Below are 24652 nucleotides of genomic sequence, written 5' to 3' on the forward strand. Positions count from 1 at the left end.
TTCACCAACTTGGTTAAATTTATTCCTAAGTACTTTTTGATGCAATTGTAAGTAGGAATATTTTATTCATTTCTCTTTCTGATATTTCATTATTAGTGTATTGAAATGCAACTGATTTTACCATATTTTGTATCCTGCAACTGTATTGCAGTTCTTTATTAGTTTTAACAGTTCTTTGATGGAGTCTTAGACAGTACTATATATAATATTATGTACAAATAGAGACAGTTTTACTTCTTCCAGATTGGGAAGGAAGAAGTAAATGGTTCCTTTAAATGATCAGAGATTTGCTGCTCAAAATTAAAATGTATGGTCCTCTCTACAATGTGGAAAGAAAGGAAGAAACTTTCACTTAGCAAACTAAACAGGACAGCTGATATCACGAGGTTATCATGCTGCAATTTGTCACAGAATTCTTTATGTGACATTTTATAGACATCTCTTTCCTCCAGCCATCACCTTGAGTTATAAGCTGTCAAAGGTAATGAAAGGGCTTTTAAAAGACTAATTGTCACAACCTTAAAGTGTCACATTCTTTTAGGTTCAGTAGCAGTGACTTAGTGGGGCTGGGAGGCAAGTGTTTGATTCAACTACTTCTTTAGGCGGTCTCCTCTGTTCCCTGCAACGTGGGAGAGGGGGGAAGCCTCCATCAAAGAGGGCTCTGTTTACGGAAGAAAGAAAACTGCCTGGAAAGCAGGATGCTCATTCAGTTCCATTATGTTGCCAAGCTGGGGGTGGGAAAATCAGTGGCTGGGAAAATACATACAAATTAACCTAATAAACTGTAATTGCTCATTTCAATCTAAAGCAATAAAATAATGTCCCATGTATTTGCCGAATTGGAGATGGCTTGCTGCAGTGGGGGAGGGGATAGGTTTGATCCTGCTGCTGCTGAGGAAGATGACAATGACATTGCTATAAGGCATTTCGATGGCTGGGTGTGGCAGAATTGAGGTTTGACTCCAAGTCTGCCTGACTCTCAGACCTCTCCTTCCAACGCTGTTCAGCTCACCGACAGCGCGTGTTCTTATACGCTAATTCCTCATATGACTCTGATAATGTGCCTGACTCACTGGACCTCCATTAGGTATCTGATTTGTTCTCATTAAGATTCCCTTTGGCTTTTAATAGACATAATAGAAGCCAGTAGAATTGTTCTAGTACTGTACTATCATGTTACACAAATGACTTTGTCTTAGGAAAGAAAATGTGTTTGTACATAGTTAGATGTAGCCTATAATCGTCCTTAAGTATGACAATATGAGAGTGAAGGATACCATGAAAGTAAAGTGCTGGAGCGACGTTAAATCTCAAGTCCCATTAATGTGTACAGAAGTGAGCATGTTTTCACAGTTAAATAAGAGAGTGGTTCACAGGCTCGGAGGCTTTGGAATAGCATCAGAAAGAGAATTATCTACCAGGTGATGACTACTTACTTCTAACCAGTATAATCTTTATGGAAAATCTGTATTTTTCACTAGCTTGCATTCATAAAGACTCAAAAGGAAAATGACTAGTTTCCTGGAAAAACACATGGTGCTCTTCCTCAGAAAATTTTTCCAAGTATAGCGAAATTCGGTATATTTAAAAAGAATACTTGGTATATTCTTGTAAAAATAATCAGTGGCCTCGTGTGCTTTGGTTCTTCACTATTCATGGTGGCTTCTTCTTATTCCTACACACGATGCTGAATGTGTTCGGCCCACGGCATTCACACATGAAGGCTATGGATCATTTGGCTCCTGGATACTAAGGCCCCACCTTCAGGCAGCAGGAGCTCAGGTGCGGTCAAAGAATCTGAAGTTCTCACCGTGGGGCCCAGCATGCAGGCCGGCCCTCGCTGGTGACTGTAACGATGGAGCCCCCCAGGCAGAGGTGGAGCCATCTGGGAGTTGGCACCGTCCACTGGCTGTCAATTAAGAGTAAACATTCCGGAGAGGGGCTAAGGTTTCCAAACTCAGGGAGCCTAAAGGACAAAATAGACTACTTGGGGTATTTCCTGTGCGAATTTCAAAGCAGCATATTTGACGTAGTAATAGAAAAGATAAATAAAAATAAATGTCATCCACCGCAACTAAGTCATTTGACTCTAATCACAAAATGAAATCATTGGGCACATTGGGCACGAAACCCTGTACAGTGAGAAGGAGAGGGAGCGAGAGAAATGCATTGACCACCCAGGTAGCTTGCCCCGGAAGAGTAGTACACACAATCCCATTTTAAGCAAATTCAGGTTAAACCTGGGGCATAACCTTCATAGGCGCCATTTGTTACTTCTGTTTAAAATATCTCTAAAAAAAAACTATACAGCCCTCAATGTTTTCTTACCACTTAGATGGTGTGTCCTTCATTCTGAACAATGTATGAGCTGTAAATGGATTAATTTCAAAATAACACTAGCCATTACTGGATTAAAATTATTCCATGAAAAATCTCTTGGACAGCTTCTCACATGAACCAAGCCAAAACTTTGCCCTGAAGTTTCTTAGATGGCCTCGGTGCTTAAATTCGAGTCTGTGAAAATAAACTGACACACAAAATCTTGGCCAAAATTGATGAAAGGGTTTGCCTCTGCTCCCCTTCAGAACAAGCTGCCTGAAAATCAAAAGAATTCAAGCAGAAGAACAAGATTACGGGCACAAAGTCATGTTGGTGCCTATGCAAGAGCAGTCAAACATCTCTGCAGGACCCTCATTCAGGAGTTCAGCTACCCAGTCTATTGTCAAATACATGTTGGGGATATAAGGCTGCTCTGATCCATAGAGGAAATGGGGTGGCTAATAACGGAAAGAAATTCAAGCAGAATTAAAAGACTATAGACACAAATTGATGTTGTCGCCCTTACGGGACCAACGGACACAATCTATTGCCACATGCATACTGGGAACCAAGTTGCTCTAACCCAAACAAAAAGGAAATCCACTGCTATACACAAATTAGGATACATACAAAGTTGCCTCTTATATATAACTTTGGCAAGAACTAAATTTAAGTAAATACAGTTCCACAACCCCTGTTGACAATTATTTTGACACTCCAAGGCACAGGGTTTTTGTTCTGGGTTTTTCCGCTGAGGTTCAAGGTAGTCTGCGTTTTATTGTCAGTTTTCACAGTCTTGGACCTGGTTCAACTCCAATTTAAGGACATACTTGAAATAGTCTCTTCTGGTAGCATGCAAACACTCTAGGAATTTGAGGCTTTCCAGAATAATCTGTGCTTGTTATATAAGTAAAAGAAAGATTCTTTTTCAGAAACAGGACAAAAGAGATGAGACTCACTTCAGTTTAAATTGTCTAAAGAGAGTTCTCAGCTGTGGATTTGTTAATGGCTTTAGTACAAATAATGGAAATAGAATCATGCATTTTTATTAGTCACCCAAGAAGCTCTCCAGCTTCAGGTCCTTCTAGAGGGCTCAGTTACCATGGCTCTTCTTTTAACAACTCGGAAAATGTCTTGCCTGATTAGGAAGTTAGTCATTTCACATTCTGACATCTAAACCATCATGAAGTCTGAAAACCTCACAAATTACGTTTATAAGTAACAGGATCCATCGCTTTAAAGATGAAAGCTCAAGGATTTGTGGTGCCCGTCTTTGTTCCTGCCAATCCCATTTTACTTTTTAAGTGTGAGACGTTTTGTAAACATGCGCAGTTGAATTCAAGCAACAAATGTTGACAGTTAGTTCCCTAACTTGGTCTAAAAGCACTATTATTTTTTACTCATAGATTTTGTACCCTGAGAGCCTGACTTTCGAAGCTGGTTTGGTATTTTCTCAATCAACATTGTCCCAGACGACTCTCCTTGTCATTCGTTTTTAAACCTTAATACAGTTTTAAACATAAAGCTTTATGAAAAGGGGTGATCAAGTAGAATTTGGGAAATGCCCTTCCAGCCCTCAGTTTCGTGAGAATGTTTATGCCTTCTTGTTTCAGCAGTGGCCTGCGCCTTGGTCACAGACATCCCCTGAGGCCTTTTCATTTATTTTGTCCATTTAAGGTTAACATATTAGGAGTTTTGCTACTGAGAGATTGAAATAAATAGTTTGACAGAGGTTTCTCAAGGCTCCTGCATGGACTGCTGCCTCCTACCCCAGCTTCATTGGCATTTCTCTGATACAGGTGGTGTGAAGGCTACCAAGGAGAGTCTCTTAGCAATGTGTCATATTTTTCTGTGTATTTTGGGAAAAAGTGGGGGAGGGGGATGTGCCAGGTTATTTGTACACACTGTAAAATAAGGGATAAAATTTGTCATGATAAAGTTTCCCCCTATCACATTTTGAAGTCAATTGGCCTATGAAATTTTATTGTAAAATCCACTCTAACATCATGGTACTAGACATTCAGTGTTCTATATGACACTGAACACAACCAGGTGATACCAAAACACTACAAAACAAGAATACCATCTGCATCATTCTCAGTTTATAACTCTAAAAAATAAATGGGGATGAATATCAATACTGTGATTCTATTCATTCTCTATGTTCATTGCCCTAGTATTTCTTGAGTACCAAAGTATTAGTTAATTCAATCTAGTCATAAAAGATAAAATCCTTTTCCTCTTCATTCAGAATTATCTCATATTATTTAAGAGTATTTTTTCATGTTATTTTATGTCATCATCCCCCCTGCAGAAGAAAAGATAGGTATTCTTATATGTAGCAGGTGTTCACATTTTGACTTTATCATTAGAATTTCACAGTAGTAATGAGCAAAGCCAAGCGTTCTATCAGAGGTGAACTTCAATGGCCATATTGAAAGAAAATGATAGACGATGACTAGAGCAGACACACGAAGACAGGAGGGATATTCTGAAAGGTGGAGAGGACAAGCACCGGGGCAGACAGAGACAAGAAAGCCAGGGAGCTCATTTGGTGCTCTTTATCAAGAGACGAAAGAAAAACGTATTTATCGGAAGTCTTTCTGGACAAATCATGGCAGATGATTTCATGTCAGCGTTACCCACACTTGTCCAAAAAGTATAAATAAATCGATAAAATTTTCAGGTGTTAGAGTACTAATGTACCTACAGACTCAGTGTGGTGTTGGGGAAGTTCACATCCATCTGACAGTAGGCCCCACCCAGGAGCAGAGGCACATGGCTGGGGTTTAGCATCTTTGGGGAGCTCCTGCTCTTCTAAGATTTCCTTCCTATCTGTGACAGCATGTCCTCCTCTGAGTTGGATAAATCGGAAACTCTGAAAATGGGCTAAGACAGTATGCCAAGGAAAGAACTATGTCATCTCACACGTCATAAAAGAATACACACCATTAAAACCTTTTTTCTACAACAAGTACTATTCTGTCAACCATTATATATTAAACACTTTGTAGGGAAAAACCATAGTATCTGATACTAAAACAGAAATGGATTCTATAGTAACCATTTATTTCCTGCATCCTAAGAATAGATGAATCTTACTTTCCTTGACTATTTGTTCAAAATATATATTAAATACATTAAATATGCCCTAGTAATAAATTAACTCAGTAATAAATTGAATACAATAATTTGAATAATGTACAGTAATTATTTCAAAGTTCAGATTGTAAAATTCTGAAAGATGACACTTAACAACTAATGGTCTTTTCAAGCTTAAAAAACAAAACCTGTTAGCATAAATGTTTATGAAAGAAACTGAATTTCTTAAAATGAGAATGTCTCTCCATTTTCATCCATTAAAGGTCGCCATTAAGTAACTTAAGTTTATGGTTACGATCGTAGGACCAATAATAATAGAAATTTAACTTCAACAGAATTATCAATTCTGCTCACCTTATTAAACCCTGATTTAAATAAGACCAATGATAATGTGATATTAACTCACAGGTAGACCAAAAACCAAACAAAAACCAATCACACGTTCATGCTATTTTGTTCCACATGCTGGTGAACAAATTAATACATCATTTTTTTCCTACAGGAAAACTGAAGACTTTAATAACAAACCCTCCAAGGTCAAAATGAATACAGGTACGCCCTCTCTGTTAGTTTCCCACTTTTCAGCCTTGCTCTCTAAGTCACCTTGGCCCTCAATCACTAGCTCTGCTGATCCTAAATGTGACACTGAGTTTCTGATTAGATGGGTAGCAAAAATCCATTACTCTATTTCTTCGTCTTTGTGCTTCAACCTTTTAGCAACCAACAGTAGAATTTGTGGCTTTATCTACTCTTACTCCCTTTTTCTGTAAATCATATCATGAAGTTTATTCCTGCATATCCTAGGAAGAGGTAGTACGTCATTTGCATGCATACATTTGAAATCCCTCTTAGAATGGGTTAAATTCAAAGGCAAGTTGCTCTAGTAGAAAATATTTAAAGTTTTCCATTCTGTTAACCCTTTATGTTGACAGTCAGCAGATACTGCCAAAGGTTCATGTGAAATCAACTTAATCCATAGGCACGCTACACCTAAAGTCATAAGCATTACATTTTTAGTTGTGAGAACAGTATCTTCAATTAGTATAACAACCTAAATGCCTCCGAACTCTACAGATTCACTGTAAAAGTGTTTGTGAGACATGCTATGTACATATGGATTTTTTCCATAGTAGAAATGTGTTAGCATGCATTTTCGCCTTCCTCCCACCCCCTGAAATCTTTATAATCATTCTTAAGTAAATCTGGAAAACAACTCTCTCATACTGTCTCCCGTCTACAAGTAATCACTGGAAAGTTTGCTGTCTCCTGTTGTCAAAGTGCCTCATGGAAGGATTAGCAACCACTGGTAAGAACCAGAGTCTAATCCCTAGATCAAGTATAGATTCATGCCCCACTCACTGCCTATTATTCTGCGGCCACCCTTAGCAGAAACCTGCTCTGACTGACCTCTGAACTCTAGACCAGCTGGCCCCTAAGGATGTAGTCAACTCAGAGATTCATAGACCAACAGTTAAGATAGGATACTGGAGAGAGTCAAAATGTGCAAAGAAGACCCAGAAATGAAGAGAAATTTTAACCCTAGAAATGAACCAAGTAAACGCATTTGGACAACTGGAGGTGTGGGAATTGGACGTGGAAAAATAAAAAGAAGAAATAATATTAAGCAAAGGAGATTGAAGAAAGCAAATAGAATAGGCAATCCAAAGCTGAACAAGGATAAGTCATGCTGTGAAAATGCAGTCCCTCCAGCAGCAGAGCGTCCACATGAGGTAGTTGTGTTTCCACAGCTTTTAATAACTCTGGGAAGTCACAGAATTTCCATAATCCTTCTGAGGCATCTTCTTACAGGCTTACATTGTCTTAAGACATAACTTGCTAATATATCTTTCATGTTGTGGATTGCTGATTTTCCTATTTATTATAACCCTATTATGACAGAGCTATAATATGTGATTATACTGAAGATACCATATTCATGTACAAAGCATTCAATAATTAATCTTCCTAGTCATAGAATTCAATCCCTAATGGCAAAGTAGGCAAATAGAAATTCATATATTTGTTTATGTCTCTGGGGCCCTTGAGCCAAGTTACCGCTATGGCAGCATGAATATAACCAACTAAGCATCCTCTCCTTTAAAAGGAATGAGCGTGGCTCTGCATAGAATGCTAATGTGCACAGTTATTTTGTTCACATAGGTGGACCTACATAAACATTTGTATGTAAAATATGATATTCAAACTTATACATACAAAATTGGTAAGAAGAGATCAATGTTTTGTTCAAATTTTCAAACTAATACTATGGTGTTGCTTAAAAACATACCACTTGGAAAAAATATGTGTAATCATTGCCATAGGAAGATGAAGAAAGCATTGTTGCTTTATCTACAAAACAAAGTAAAAATTATACTTAACTCTAATAAATAAAGTTCATCTTATTATCTACCTTCCCATCATTAAAGATATATATATATATATATTACTATTTAAATATCCATGTCAGTCACTAAGATTTTTTAAAAAGGATTATTTTAAAGCAAATACATAATAAATGAACCAAAGGAAATATATTCATTTTTCACACTGAAGTATCTGAAATATGTATGAAAATATAGGGCCCAGCACGAAAACACCCCTTTTTATTACAAAACCTTTTATTACAAAAATCATAAGCATGTCATTCTGTAGCATAGCAATATCACACTCAAGCACACCATATGACATTTTAGGTAAAACGTTCAAGTTAAAACTATAAATTATTACACCCATATTATGACCCTACCAACTACACTCAAGCAAGTGTTACTTCTGCCAGACCCTGTATATCTATAAAACATGGTATATTTCCACTCCAAGAATTTGTGAACCATAATTTTCTAAGGCAAATATTAGCTGTGAAAAGAAGGAAAGAGAGAAGACACGAAATAACCCATTGTACGTGATTTACCCAGCTGAGTGTTTTCAGCCCTGGAAACAGCCTCCAAGAGTCTTACATCTTGGAGGAAGAGGGTGCAAGTCATTGATGCCTGGAGTCCTGTGGGTCATCCGTGAGCATGAGGGTGAGAAGAGCACTAGGGTATTCGGGACGACCCGAAATCTGCAAAACAGCATCCTCATTCTGAGATCTTAAAAATGTCTTCAAGAAATCACAGAAAGTATCAACACACACAAGCAAGTGGAAGCGGAATATAATAGATTTCTCTGTTCCAGCAATCTGACACATGCCTCAATTTGTCAAATTAAGCTCTTTATGAAACTGTTGATAAAGACAGATTCTCCATGTATTTCATCCTGATCTTGAGTTACTTAGAATGCAGAAATTATTTAACCCAGAGGTTTCCACACTCTCTTGGGTTGCAGTGTGAAGGTATCTCAGTAATGTTTCCCTGCACTCCCAAGCCAAAAGAAATATCCAACAGTTGCATTTACTAGGTAGCTAGGTGCAAACAACTTAATGAGTACATATGTTCTGTCAACTCAGAGGCAATTTGAAAAAATAACATGCTTCAATTGAAAAAAATAATTATTTCATTTTATTCTTTATGACCACGGTCATGAATGGAATGTGGGTGTTTGCTGGGCACTGCAGAGCTCCGCAGACCTCGGAGTTGGATTATACGTCACCAATCTCACTTCCTGCTCCATAACTACAGGGCTCCTGCTTTTTGTCACGGCAATCACCAAAAACCCAACCTTTCAAAGATAGGGTATCATCTAAAGAAAGATAGCACAGTTTTTATTATGGTCCAACTGGGAAGTACCTCAGGCTAGCAGTTCATGCAGTATCTGATAGATGTCACTGAGTTTTCCTCAAAAATGTAAAATAGTCCTCAAAACCCTCGTGAATCAATGGAGGTAGCCTGGGGCACCTGAACACAGTCCGGGAGCCATGGGTTTAACCAGTGACCCGGATCTCCTCACTCTGAAATCCCCCCTTTCCATCGATCTCACTGCCTGGCGTCAGATGCTCAGATCAATAGAACCAAAAACTAAAATCTCTTCCAGAGCCATCAGTTTGCACTTTCTGCACCCTCGACTCCCCAGCCTGTTAGACCGTCATAGCCGCCACGCACGCGTAGTCGGTAACGTTGCCTCCCTTCGATCAGAAACCCTCATTCCTCATCGCTTTCTTCCATTTGCAGAGTTTGCTAAGTCCTATTGGGGCCTCTCCTAAAGGCATCTTCAGCTGTATGTTTCCACCATTTATGTCTTTCTATGTTTGGTCTTGGATTATAGTCTTTGATATACTTGACGTACTCTCTTCTCTTGTTTCAAGTCATTTTTCTATTTTAATCGTTATCTTTGTTAGAAAATTGTTATTTTAAACATATATAAGAAATTACATTTTGATATGAGAATCATTCTACTAATTTTAAGGTCTCCTGACCTTACTACTTGTGATTTTATCAATAATTAATTCAAATCATACTTTTAAGCATTCTTACGTTCCCTCATGCCCAATAAAAAAGTGTATACTTTCCCTTAAGAAATAAAGAAAAAATATAAATATCTAATCACTATGTTATACTCATGAAACTAATATAATATTGTATGTCAACTGTAATTGAAAAATAAAAATATGTAAAAAAGAAAGAAAAAATGAGAATAGCATGTGGCAATATATAATGATTACATTATCATATTGGTGGTTACATTATCTGGGTCTCTTGTTATAACTTTGAAAAAGAATTAAATTTAAATTTATTTTGATCCCAGGAGAATGAGAAAAACTATTTATTGCACATTCCATATACAAAGGAATGTGGGGATGGAATTGGAATATGTTCGTAAATAGAACATTAACCTTCCCATTTTAGAAGTCTTGTAATTCTAAACTAATATCACATTATAATAGTTGATACATTTTTACTTCCTTTGCTTCATGTTGTGATTTGCATACATGTAAATATACAGATCATCATCCACATGTTCAAAAGTATAAGACACAAAAAAGAACAAATTAAATTTTTAAACATAATCATTTCAATACTGTATATATATAAATATATATACATGATCTTTGATTTCAGTTAGGCTAATTATTTCCACAACTAATAATAACTGTGGGAAGACATATAATTTCCATAATGCTATATGTTTCTTTATGAAGCTTGTATATCAACTATATTATGCCTACATCAGTTAGTAATATTTACTTCAAGAGGTACTTAAAAACTATCTTTAGGAGTCATAACAGCTAAAATACAGTAAACCTAAATGATGGATATAAAAGTATATTATACTATGGCTCTCAACCCTGAAGTAGAGGTTCTCCATCACTCTAAAACCTAGTTACACTGCTTATAAATTTAATAATTGCATTTAAGTGGTATAAACAAAGTAGAGTTTTATACTTGTGTTTCATTAAAGAAAAGCCATAAAATGTTAAGTAAATCTGATTTTTTTTTTTTTTAACTAAGGCATTAGCATTTATTTCTAAAACAGACCACTGCTTTTTTTCTTTGGTTCTGTTTTGTTTGCTCTCATTTGGGGTGGTTGTAAAATCTGCAGATGGGTTCCATGGTTACTAATTCTGACTGTTCATCTCCCTCATGGATGTCTGGCACATTTCACTTAAAATGCATGATATCGCATGTGCTTTCTCCTTTGCTGTGGCCTCTGCTATATCATTTGTTTTGCTTCCAGATAGCGGTGGGTGTGCTCGCAAACGTGCTGCCATGTCTGTCACATTAACATCTGTGAAGAGAGTTCAAAGTTCTCCAAACCTTTTGGCTGCAGGTATAATATCACTAACTCACAGAATGTCACACTTGAATGGCTTTATCTGACCTTTCTCTCTTTCCAGAATTATCTTGTTTGGATGAAGAAAGTGACTGTAAATACCTTTTTAATGTCCCACAAGTTCTTATTTTTCTTGTCTCAACAATAGCTCCTCTCCCTTCTGTGTTTGTTCTAAAAATAAAAAAGCCAAAGGAAACTGATATCTTGTAGAAAACATTTTTTAAATCTAATTAAAAACAACAGTCACTTGCCAAAATGTGTTGAGTAACTGCAAGTGTTAATAACTATCTAAGTTTTTGTCTCTTATGAATTAAAGTTACATCTCCTAAGTGCTTTTGTTGTTTTTTAAGCTCAAAAACTGTTGAGGGGTGGGGACGTAGAGGGTCAGAAAGAGGGATTTGTGGGAAACTGAATATTTATTAATTCACTTCTTTGCCAAAGGCTGCAAGCAGAACGACAGAATGTTCTGAAAGAGACCTTAAGCCTTTCTTTAATCCCATCAGCAAAGATCCTTCTAATATATATTTTTAAACCTCTTGGTGCAATTAAGACTAACATGCAACCACAGGTAGAAAATACTGTGGGAAGTAACTGGCGGCACGCTGTTTCAGCCCCTCCTGAGGTGGGGATCAGTCACGATGACGTCTGCCGTGACTGCCTGCGCTGCAGGCACAGCCTGCTCCGAGAGGGAAGCTGCTGGGGAGGGTCTCAGTGGGCCTGCCGACCCCGTGACTCTAGGCCCAGAAACCCACCTGCCCCTTTTGGTGACTGATTGGTTTGATCGTCAGTTGGCTATTTGGGTGGTTCCTCGTTTTTATTTCTATTTGTGGGGTTTGGGAGCAGAAGTGGAAAAGGCATGGAGGGGGTTTAAGTTATTGTAATTCTCACTGTGCATGCCACTGTCTTTTGCACATGCACATTTAGTAGTTAATTAAATGCTCAAGACATCCTTGCCTTTCAAAGCTGGGTAGTTCGATCCTGAACTACCCAGCTTTGCTGAGGAAAAACAAGCTTCCACCCCTGCGCACCACCTCCAGTCCACAAATGGATTTCAGGGTCCAGGTTTCACACCAGGCCACATGGTTCCTAGAGGGTTTTGGTTTTTTTAAATACTAGTTTCATTGCAATGTATGTAGTGCAATTTCAGTTTGGTTAAAAAAATCTTTATCTATATATATTTGTATTTGTACATGTTTGCTCATGTGTATATGAGGATGAAAAGATATTAGAAAAACTACAAGTATGTTTACGTGGAATAGCTGAGGCAAATGGGAATAAAGGGAAATAAGGAAATTAATCAAATAAAGTCCAGAGCCATCAGGCAATCGAAATGCCTATACCATGAATATCACTGACATTTCAACCAAGTAAAATTCTAGCCCAAGCCACCCAGATGTGGACCAGTCGCTGACGCACCTGATAGGGAATGTGGCACTGATTCAACAATGCCATATTCTCTTATCTATAAAACTCTTATCTATAAAAGTAACCACAATAATAGTGACTGAATTAGAGACTGCCATTTTGGAGAGTCAACACCAGAACATCAGCAATTTCATATCACTAAACATAAAAGAAAACACTTAATGCTTCAGAATCAAAATAATAGAAAACATTCGATACTTTAGGAATATGAAATAAATCTTCAGTAATAAGTATGCTGTGGCTATGGGCCATTTTAAATTTTTATTATTAGGAAAAAGATTTCTAGAGAATGAAGTCCTCTGAATTTTGGACTCAATTGTTATATCAGAAAGAGACCTCTTTTGCATTAAGACACATAGTTATGATTCCTTTAATGTTTTAATTACATTTTGAAGAAAGAAATCACCCTCTTTTCATGCCCTTCACATTATACGGTAGGTTTCATAAGGACTTATTTGACACAGTGTCTTTTTGTGAATCAAACAGGGATTCATAAATATTTATTGTATTAGATAATGTGAAAGCAGCAGAGCCTTTCCATGAAAGGCTTCTCCACAAAAGGTTTTAGGGTTCCCTCTCCCACCTCTTAGATGGAAAGTCCCTACAAGCTTCTAGTCAGCACCTATCTGTCCCCTGAGTCGGTCTTCCTCTTTTCCTCTTACAAGAAGTAGAGTCCCACTGGACAATTCATACACACACTGATATTTTCGATCTAAGCTAGAACAACAACAATGAGTCTAGAGATACAATAAGCCTTTCTGAAGGACACGTGCTCGTACCGAAACCACCTGGCCATCTGAGGTAACATTGATAACAATGATGTGCTGCAGTGACCCGGCCACTGTGCCAACAAACACCGTGCATGTTTTACGCCCTTAGGAAAATTCGTCTGCCTGTAACTCGGGTTCCCTTTCCATAAAAATAGAATGTGTCATTTCCTATCTCTCTGAGAACTTAGTCATTTCCTGGACTCCCAAAGGTTTGTCAAAATTAAACTGAAGGTAAATGAACAAAATAAATAAAGAGGCTTGCCACACTACTTAGAGACACTGTAGGCACACAGTTAGTTGACTGGAATTTAATTAATATGTTTAAATGAATTCTTGCAGAGTAATTGAACCCTCTAAAGGAAGGAGGTATAAGAATTAAAATCATCACAGTTTTCAAGAAAAGTACAGTTCGCAATGTCTGACATAGCACATCGTTGAAAGGGATTCAGGTGTTGGAATCACAGAGTCGGAAAGGACCTCCGAGGACATCCAGTCCAACCCTTGACGCCAAGCCCGGAAGGAGCCCAGACAGCCTCTCCCCCAGGGCCCCCTTCCACCTGGGCCCAGGGAGCGCTCCCTGTTCCAGCGGGAGAGGCGACAGTTCCTAAATCTCAAAGACCTGATTCATGTTCACAGGCGAAATAAAAACCAGCGAACAATAAATCTGCCCCGCTTACCTGTTCTAAAATTTTCAGACAAGCAATGACCATCTGCTAAAGAACACTAGACATTTAGGGCTCTGGTCCCTAGAATTCTCACTCTGTTTTTTCACAGTGAATGATCATAAATAACATTCAAGATGTTGGACAAAACCACTTTCCCCGTGCATCTGGCAAGTCATTTACCTGCTCCATGTTTTTTTAAGCCTATGTTCTTGTTACTTGTCATGGATCCAGGCAGCCTTCATGGTTTCTGCCACCTGCTGCTGACCACACCCACACTCCCTTTCCTAAGCTTTCCTGGCAGAGATCAAGGGACAGCTGGGCCGAGGTCAACAGTGTCCATGCAGAAGGAATTTATCTTTCAGCCTCTGTAGAACCAAGCATGTCAAATACTATAATTGTATTTATGCTAAAGAAATAAATACAATGTTGGACACTTGAGTGTCTTAAAGAGACCACCCTCTCAGGTGTGGGCTTTAATCACTAAAACGAACTTCATTAAAATATGGATCCATTCTGAAGTTTTAATCCTTGGCCACTTTTATTCCTTTCTCCTTTCTCGTAATTCTATGCATTCATGTCTACTGTGTTAAGCAGGACCTTTCCGTAGAACACACCGTAATTAATATCTTACATTTTCCTGTAGCAGAGGTACGGCGTCATCTGGCAATCCCTGGGCAGAGTGTGGGGGGCGGGCGGGGGGAGCCCCGAGTTGAGCTTAGAATGCCTGACCCCTGATTCTCACACTTAATGTTTATCCCACTCAAGTCTCCAAAAGCTCTAATGTGGTCACCAGTAAGAAGAAGAACTGGCCGCTGCAAACTCTCAATGAGAGAATGTTTATTTCAAAGTGTCCTTCAGCTCTTCTCAGCATGCCCTCCTCTTCCTCGCCACACCTCTACCCTCGCACCCCCAAGCACCGGGCTCCTGGAACCTCCCTCCCCACACACCCTTCATTACGAGAGCTCAGTTATCAAACCAGAGTAACACAAAATCCCTATTCTCGTGCAAATAATTATAGTACAACTAATAATTATGACTATTAATACCGCTTGTCTTCCCGTCGCCATTTCCCACGTCCCAAAGCTTGTTCCCTGTCCACACGCAGTGCGTGGTAACTAGGTGGTTACAGACTCCCCCCTCGACTGCCCCGCAGCAGGGTCCCAGAACTCGCGTTACAGGATGTTTTCTCAATCATTTCGGCTTCCATCAAATCCTAGAAATACAGTCTAGTAAATATTTCCAACGACTCTTCAAAGCTATTTTCACTTTACGATGCCCATTTCATTACTCTGGTTTTGAATTCACTGGAGCTGCAATCCATACTAAATTAGCAATTGTCATAAACAACGAAGCTCTGTTACTCTTCTCTAACTCACTGGAGCTGGAGTCATTCTGGTGTAGCCACATTTATTTTTCTTCCTCTGATTCGGAAAAAATCTACATCAGATATTTTATCTAAATTCAAACTCTTGCACTTCTCAGCTAATTTTTATCATTCCAAATTCATGTGTTTAGATTTTGAAATAACTATTCCTTAAGCAGGAAAAAGAACACAGAGTCCTTTTTACATGTAACATTCATGTTCTACTAGTCATTGAAAGAGCGGCAATTTAAGGATGGTATCAAGGAACATTTAGAAGGAATCCAGAACCAGGACAGTGGTTAAGCTGAATGACCCCTAAAGTCCATTCCAAATTCAAAGCTTTATGATTTGAGGTGAGGCTGGCCGTATGGTATAATGGAACCAAGCAATATAAATTGATTACTTCAAACGTGCATAAGTTATAGAAGATTCACGAAAGTATAAGTCCTATAAAACTGAGAGTAAACATGTCATTGAGCTACTTTCTTACTGCATTATCAAAAGCAATTTCTCAGTACTGAAATTTGTTTTCCACAGCTTACTGCAAGACAATGGAATATATCATAACGGCTCTTCTGTATTTGAATATAAAAGGACTTACAATGGCAATAAGAAAAAAATTCAAAGTCTAGAGAATGATTTGAAATACTCCATAATATGGTAGACACATTTACACTTTCTTCAAGTTAAAAAAATGCAAACAACAAAAAAATGGATTGCTATCTAACATGGGAGTTGAGTATAGAACACCAGGACATCAAAAGCTAAGGATCTGGAGGTTTGATTTAATGCTACAAGAAACACCGATTGTATATACAAACCAGATACCTTTGGATGCTTTAATCTGATATTTAGAAATTCATACATTCAGCTTGGGCAATAATAAGTTAAAATTACATGGTTGCAATAACATTGGGGGGATCAGTGTTTGATATGTGTGTTAATTATACATTACAGTTACATACTGAATAATATTCTAATTGAAGTAAAAAATAAATGTGCAAACTTCTCTTTGGCATATTTTATGTACCCAGAATTTTAGAGCTGAGATAATGTTGCCAAAAAAAATGTATGTAGTTCTTTGGCAAGTGGTCTTTACTTGAATGTTCATTTCCTTTACCCTCATATTAATTTCAGCATTTCTCTTTCTTTCTAGGGCGTGATTCTCAGTCACCAGACTCAGGTACCAAAAAGCTATTCTGTATAACCATTCTATTTGTTGTGAGCTGTTTTTTAAAACATATTCATAACCACATTGTTAACCTCACAATAAAGTTTAGTTGTGTTTACTGTTTTGCATATTAAAGAAAATTCCTAAAGAAAACTCCATATTTACTTTTATTTCAAACAATGTTAAAAGTGAATGTAGATATTTTTGTATCCAATTTGTGTTCCCCTAATAAAAGCTTGGCGATCTTACAATGAGCAAAATCAAGAGACACTGAACAGAGATGCTCCATATTCCTCTCTTGCAGCAAAAGGTTTTAGAAGCGTCCGACCAAACCTACAGGAAAAAAGATCACCAACCCAGGTATTCTTGCACGCTCTTGTCTCCTGTGTTGTTTTAAAGCAAAGTTATTAGAACACTGCTTTTTGTGTCTCTTTTCTAGTAATATAGGCCTATTTTGATACATTTTCTTTTAATACATTTTTGCTTTTGTATTGTATTGCTTGTCAGACTTGTATTTATAACATGAAAGATAAGTCATAAGTTCAAAACAGGTTCTTTTTCTTCCTGAGTCATCTGATAAAAGCAGGTTAGTTTCTAACAAAATGGTTAGATTCTTAAAAAGTTGTCAGCTGATGATCTAGACTTCAAAGTTATGAGGTCAGCAACACATTATATACTTAATAAATATGAGCAATGCAACTGTTCATTATATCAACTAAAGGGATTCTGTGTTGGAGATATTAGCAAAACTGTGCTGTGGCATGAAAAGTGTTATCAAAACTATATATATGCTTCAGGGTCTAAAAATATGTAAGAGACCGTTTGTTCACTTTTAACATCATTTCCCAGGATGTAAATTGACACAAACTTTGTAATGTATTCTCTATTAAAAACTATTTTCCCCTAGAGGGCAGCTTTTGATAATAAAATAAAACTCATTCTAAATGGAATAAAATTGATCAACCTAGCCAACAAAATGTATAGCATAAGAAGGAAGTATGACATGCTTTATTCTCTTTAAGGATGGAGTTACCACTGGTTTCTTCAATGACTAACTCTGACTTTCTCTCTGTTTTTCCTTCAATATTATTTCTTTCTCCGGATGCTTTTGGCAATCCAGGCACCCCTTCCACCACCCAGAACAGACAGCTTTGGTAGCTCTTTGATAACCAGTCACACAAAGGGTGACATTTTAGACCAATTAGTAACTAACACACAAGGTCCCTCCTATACACAGTACTTCACTAATAAAAGACCTCCTCAGGGAACTATGTATTCTAATGAAGACAACGCCAACCAGACAATCGTATATTCTGAAGAATCCAACACAACTGTGTCGTATACACAGAAAATCACTAATCTGCTACCATCAGCTTCCGGCACAGGTCCCCTACCTAATGCTGACATGAGCACCCCATTTCTACAAGAGGACTACACGCAAGATTCTCAAACTCGGAAAATTTCTACACTGAAACTAATCCATAACCAGGACCTAGGAAGTAACATCCCCTTTGAGAGCCCGCAGTTTTCCAAATCTGTTGCTGAACCATCATTTCTCAAAGGGCCTTGCTCCCCGCCCCCTAACCCAGCGCCTGGGAAACACACAGCATCTCTTTCCATTCAGATAGCTCCCCCTCCAGGACAGGATCCTGAAAGCCACAAACAGCTACCTGAGCTTTCTCCAGAGACGACAAAGATACCGCCTCAGCCAGAGAGACAAAAATCTGCAGTTGCTGCGACCTCTCAGTCCCCAGACTGCCGGGTGATACATTACACTTTCCAATCTCTCCTCACAGGTGTCCTGCAAGGCCCTAACTCCTTTGCTCTGGACGTCCTGCGTAACCCACTGCTTTGTCTGTGCCCCATCAGGAAGGGAAAGGAGAAAGAAACCATCTCCCTGTTTAAAAAACCCTATCAATTCATCAATCGATGCCTAGGTTTCTTTTAGTTTAAAGAATATATAAGTAGACAGCTCTCTTATCCATAAATTATGTTCTAAAAGTTTCTTCCTTCTAGGTATTTATTAGAAACCATCAATGGTCAATTACCACTTAACATCCTGCAAAATATTTAGGTGCTGAAAGTACTTTCAAGTGTTTAAAAAAATGCATTTCATGCGAGGTCGTTTAGCACCTAGATTTACTTTATTTACATGTGTAAAAATCTCTTAAATATTCACTCGCCTGATTCAGACACCACACTCCATCAGTATACCCAAATCCATGTGACCATTTTAGATCACTTGTCACTCAGGCCTTGGGCAGACACTATAAGGCTGTTCGGACCTCTGGTAAAAGGGTTTTTATTATGAGGGTACAGGCCAACCTGGTATCACAAAACGCAGGCGGAGCAGCCAGGCCTTAGGGGAACCGGAGAAGGACTTTAGCTACTCCCTCTTTCTCCATCTCAGATGCCGCCTGGGTCCTGTCTCTCCTCTCTGTGAGTTGACCTCATTCTCCTCTTTAGCTTCTGCTCTCTTATTACTTCAAGCTGCCTGTGAATTTCCATAGCATTCTCTGCCTCCAAGTTACATGTCAACATGCACCTGGGGTTGTGGGGCACAAAACTACCCGACTGGGGCATCTGCGATTCACATTCCCGGGTAGGAGGCAGTGCCTCCCTGGCCCGGGCTCGTCCGTTCATCCCCCTCCGAACACTCAGTGGCGGCTGGTGGGACGGAGTCGCCCGGTACACACGGGGCTGCCAGACCTCACCTCATCCCCCAGAGGGCGCTGTCACAAAGGAGGCGGGGTGGGAGGAAAAGATTTTTTTTTTCACAAAAAATTCTTAAATTGCTTAAAATTATCAAGGAGATCTAAAATCTTAACAACGATAGGGATAACTTTGTAATAAAAGCCATTATAACTATCCATCACGAGGCTTCAGCAATTTTTATTATTTTGTCATTTGTTTTCAACTGGCAACTCCAGTTATCTTGGTAGTAAAGGCAACATAAAATCCTTAAGTTTGTCAAAATTGGAATACCTATACCTAGCAGGTGAAGAGAAAAAATAATGATAATACCACTATGACACCTAATTAAATACAAATAATTTCTTAATGCAAAGGTTGATTTTATTTTTAAATATCACTCCCTCCTAGGTATTTTAAGTACATTACTGTCAACTTTATTGAAAAGGAGAATAAAACCTGTCAAGTCCATTTGTTTGATATTTAGCATATTCTGTATGTTCCTTGAGAAATGAGGCCTGGAAGCTCAGCCATCAAAAAGGTTAGAAGGGGGATGTTAAGATCCCAGACCACAGTACCATGTTAAGCCAATAGGAACCCGAGACAGAAAGAAAAAGTATCCCATATATGTATATATATGTATATTTATGTATTGTTAATTTTTTTCCTGGAACATTTCAGTAGTTCAAAAAATCCTGAAGAGTTGAAAAGTAGGCATATTCAAACTGAACTTTCAAGTTTAAATAATTTATTTATACCAAAACAGAATTTATTATAATTTTACTTCATCATATTAGTTAAAAATTGTTTAAGATCATCATTGGTCAAGGGGAAATTGTCAAACATGGCTCTTCTCTCCATTTCAAATAAGACCAGGAAAACACAGATTTTGAAAATACTACTTTATTATAATATAATTGCTTCCATTAAAAATCCAGGATACAAATTTTTCCCTTTCCTCTGTCTTCAGTGTGGCTTGATATGGCACTGGTCATTATTTAAATTTTTGAGATTTTGTTCAGTATCCATATTTTGGGCACTGATTTTTTTTTAACGATGATGTTAAAATAACGTTTCTCTCACTGAGTTTTAGTCCCTCCACTAAATTTTGCCCCTACGATAAGTGCCTCACTCACCTCCCCCACCACCTTTACAGCTACTGGATCAACCGAGCGATGGTCTGGGGGCTTATGATGACAGATACGTTTTGTTCGTTTCCGCTGACTTTATTTTTAATTTCACCACCTTAAGGAGGGCCGTGCTTTTCCATTCAACCTCAGTCCCTCTCATTCCCTCTGTCTAAGTCCTGGCCTGCGTGTTCCGGACCCATCCTTGGCCCAGGGCAGGCACTGGAGCTTGCGATGCCTGCCTCCAACCCAAAATACATTTTCTACTCACCCTTCCTGAGTCCCCTGGCACCCCGATTCCACCTGAATTTAGTGAACCCCTTCACTCACAGGTGCTCCTTGGCACTCTGGCTTAAATCCACTTGGACCACGAGGCTCAATGCTCTTTTGAATGAATAACCAGGTGCTCTTTCTTAGAACACTCGCGTGTTGAGGTTGAAGCACAGCCTTTTCCTTTGCAGAGACAAGACAGCAGCAGGCTGGTGTTCCTGGTGTTCCTGGTGTTCCCAGCTCTTCCCTCCCTTGGGGTTCAACAGTAAAAAGGAACCTAAACTCCCCGCAAGTTGGTGACACTTGGCTTCCATCCAAACACCTTGACCTTATCTGGTCTTGAAAAGACAGAGGCACAAACCACCAGGATGACTTTCAGCAGTGATCTATCTGCTGACAATTCAGCCAGGAAGGCAAATACATGCACACAAAACCCTCTTCTTGTTTTAAATTTGTTTTTCCTACCTCAAGCTAGTCCAGATTGAGAAAATCTTTCCATCTTCCCTTTTTCACGCTTTCCTCTTTCCTCCTACTCCTCTCACATTGCCCTCAGGGAAATATATATATATTGTGGTTCTCTCTCTTCCTGTGTCTAAGAGGGTATTTCTGCAACGGGGCCCTTAGGGTTATATAAAAGGAGCCCCAAACTAGCCTAAGAGGTCATTTACATCTTTTTCCCAAAATAGTTCAAAGCTTTTGTGCAGATGACCAATAGATTTGAACTTTGGAGTTTTATCTATAGAATGTAAGTGTGGTATGTTTCCCCTGGAAGGATTTCATCTCTTACACACACACATACACACACACACACACACACACACAAAGACTCAAAATTGTGAGCATATCAGGTGGTGGTGAGAGAAATTTAAAAATTGAAAGGGTTCTGTTTTCTGTAGACTGTCTCTTTGGAAGGACAAATAAATGGACACAGACCCTTCATGGACACGGCTCTGCACAAACCGATCGTATCACGCGCCGCATGGATGGCTCTTACAGGCGGCCTCAGCTTTTGACATCTCTCTAGTTCAAAGGACATGGGCGAGCCAATCCCATGAAAATGACAAGCATTTACTTTTTCCTTTTAATTTTAAAGGAAAAACTCCTTTGAGAAGATAAAACCTTTTGCATGATTTTAAAAGTCTTGTTTAACAGACTTTTCACTCAACAGAAGCGAAACTAAAGAGATTCATGTCCTATGGAAACCTCTTCAGTGGAACTGCATCCTTAGGAAGCATCCCATTTTCACTGGGAGGCCAGGACTGCTCTATACACTCAGACTTGCAGCAAAATTCCGACCTGTTAAGTTGTAATTATTACAGGTCCATGCTACTATCATTTTACTTGTAATAAAATCTGGAATTATTATTAAAACTGACTAATAACAAAGATACATGCTACAAAAATATTTTTAAGGTCTCGAGATTTTAAAACCATGTACAGTTTAAAAAAAAGATATCACATTAATAAGGAGTATGATTAAACAACAACATCTTATTAAATGAAAATAGAATAAGGAAATCTTTTTATCCAGAGTTAGAGTTTCTTAACCTGTTAGATTCAGGACATGCTTTAGAGTATCTGTGAACCCCCAAAGTTTATGCAGAATTTTGTGTATACCTATACCAATTTGTGCGTTTTTTCCTAACAGAAGGATAAATAGTTTCCATCAGATTTTTCAGGTGTCCATCATTGAGAGACCTTTCATATGGTGGATTTCTTTTAAAGTATTCAGGGAAAAGCCTGAGGGAAAAAATGATGACGTTGTATACGGTCAACGGCCTGCTTGACATCAACTGTTAGGAAAACGTGACGGCGGGCAGAGACCGGCGAACAGCGCCCCCGACCTCTGCGCGAGGCGGGCGCCCCGAGCCGCCGCTGTTCTCCTCGGCTCGCTCCCCATCCTGGGGCACCATCCTGTCCCGCTCTCGGTTGTCTGTCTCACCACTGGCACCACACCAAACCCTCAAAAACACCCTCTGTTCTGAAGGTGCCGCGTTTCATTCACTCGTGTCGGGGCTGAGGCTTATCACCCTACCAGACACGTGTGCACAGACAGCATCGCGGTTAGAACCACAGCGACGAACTTCGGACGCGCCATCGCCCCTCTTCCTTCCCCAGACAGGCCTGCACCACGCGGAGCCTCCCGGGTTATACCGCCTGGGGGGGAATGAAACCTCTTCCTTCTCCTTCGGTTTCTTTCTCCTTTGCCTCTGATTTGGCAGGTAAACCAAGAGTAGTTGTAACCAGCTAGGGGGTAGTCTAACCATCATCAGTGGCTGCTTTTTTTCCACTTCATCAGCACACAAAGGTACCACGATTTGCATGCTTAGGGTATTTTAAAGTGTAACCCTTTTAGTATGTTGTAGAGAAATCAAGAAAGAGATGCAGTGAGTGGAAAGAAAGCAAGATTCCCTTTCCATTTACTTGTTTTTAGTTTTGATCAGGCTTTCTATCTGTAAGTCATTAAAAAAATGAGGCAAACTGACTTATATTTTTGGGACATTTTCCAGGGAGAGGGGGCAGTAGGTATGCTGCAAAGATTTTTCTAGTGAAGGGAAAACCAATTCTGCTGAGCAACAGACAGCAACCTGACATCATTTTACTGTCAGAAATGCAAAACCTGAGACTTCAGGGGGGGGGGGGGGGGGGAACAATCTGTTCCGCCAACACTCTCAAGCCCCCACCCAGAATGACAATGCAGTGCTCTGGGAAGCCTGGTCTCATCTCAGAAAACAAACAAACAAACAAAAAACAAAAAACACCACACTTACTGGATTCCCTTTCTTCGTGTTTTCATGCTTTTTCTGTACTGTGTGGTGGGCACCTAACTCTCTGAATGCGTTTCCTTAAAGTGCTTGCAAATGAAACCAATGATTTGCCTTCTCTGCCACATGACAAAAGGATGTTTTATTCATTGGATAATGTATATCTCCTCTTATTATTTCTTCCTCAAACTCAGCTTGGAAGCCAGAGCTTAGCTGCCAGTGTGCCGGAGGTAAATGCTTCGCAGACACACACGCACGCCACGCCATGAGCCTGTTTCCCGCCCGGGTCTGTGGTACCTCTTAACCGAAACACAGTCACCAAACCAAGGCTCCAGGCCGGCAGCCCTTAGCCTGCCACTGCCTGCCGGCGGTGCAGCAACCCCTGCCCTTGCTCCTGACCTCCGCCGCCACGCGGCACCCCCGGCCCCGTTACTGCAGGCGCCGCCGCTGCCCCAGCCAGGGCTCCTGGAGACACCCCAGAGGAGCTGGGGACAGCTGGCGCGGGCACCTCGGAGACACCTTCCCGGGCTGGGGTCGGAGGTCTGCGCGATGGAGGGCAGCCCCTGCGTGGGCCCTGCTGCCAGGCATGGCATTGTCCTCCGGCCCTTTGACCCCATCATTTTTTGTACAGATCTCCAAGGCCAAAAGGACGGAGATCGCCTACCAGCTCATTCTGCTGCTGAGCATTTCCATTCGCACAGGCATTGACTAGCAGTAAACCCATTCTCCATAGTCTGCCGGGGATATCCTCACAAAGCCACTCTGGGCTGAAAAAGTCTCACTCTCTGCATTCATTTCAGAGTCGCTTCTGTTTACACTGGGTTGCTCTAGCTAATGGGTTAGACGGTGATTTGCCTTCATAAGAAGTTATCTCAGAAACTTAGATAAGTACACATATAATATTATTATGCTTAGGTTATAGAGAAAGTAAACTTTTTCAAAAATTTTAACCCGATATTAAATCCTGGTAGATAACAGTTTAACTTAGAGAGCCGCGTGAAACTGCCCTGCGTGAGTAGTTTGCATATCCTCCTCTCTCACATACGTGGCTACTGACTATGTCATGCTAATTCTTCCCGCTCCCTTCTCACTAACACTCAACGTCTTTTGAACCCATCTGTCTTACAGGACTGAATGATGTAAGCAATCTTAACCTACACTGCAGAAAGTGAACCCATGCTTTTTTGAAATTATTTTTCCTGAGCCATTCCAGTATAGAAATCTATGAATATATTTATTGTTTTATATATTGATAACTTATCTTCCACTTAGAGTGAT

At 39.5% G+C, this 24652-nt stretch overlaps 1 protein-coding gene across 2 annotated transcripts in view; it reads left to right on the plus strand.

Moving 5' to 3' along the window:
• Positions 1 to 24652, plus strand: part of SORBS2 (sorbin and SH3 domain containing 2) — a 155068-nt gene that overhangs the window by 62163 nt on the left and 68253 nt on the right. The window contains exons 2-5 of one of the 2 annotated variants that reach the window (XM_054566152.1): positions 5924 to 5973; positions 11032 to 11124; positions 16507 to 16533; positions 16757 to 16881. In XM_054566152.1, the coding sequence (XP_054422127.1) occupies positions 5964 to 5973; positions 11032 to 11124; positions 16507 to 16533; positions 16757 to 16881 (255 nt within the window). In that variant the 5' untranslated portion in view covers positions 5924 to 5963. The remainder of the gene's footprint in view (positions 1 to 5923; positions 5974 to 11031; positions 11125 to 16506; positions 16534 to 16756; positions 16882 to 24652) is intronic. The other variant, XM_054566148.1, reaches the window with a different exon arrangement.

Source organism: Pteronotus mesoamericanus, unplaced genomic scaffold (assembly GCF_021234165.1).
Source record: "Pteronotus mesoamericanus isolate MK-2021 breed Mesoamerican mustached bat unplaced genomic scaffold, CSHL_Meso_final contig_169, whole genome shotgun sequence".
NCBI classification, from domain to species: domain Eukaryota; kingdom Metazoa; phylum Chordata; class Mammalia; order Chiroptera; family Mormoopidae; genus Pteronotus; species Pteronotus mesoamericanus.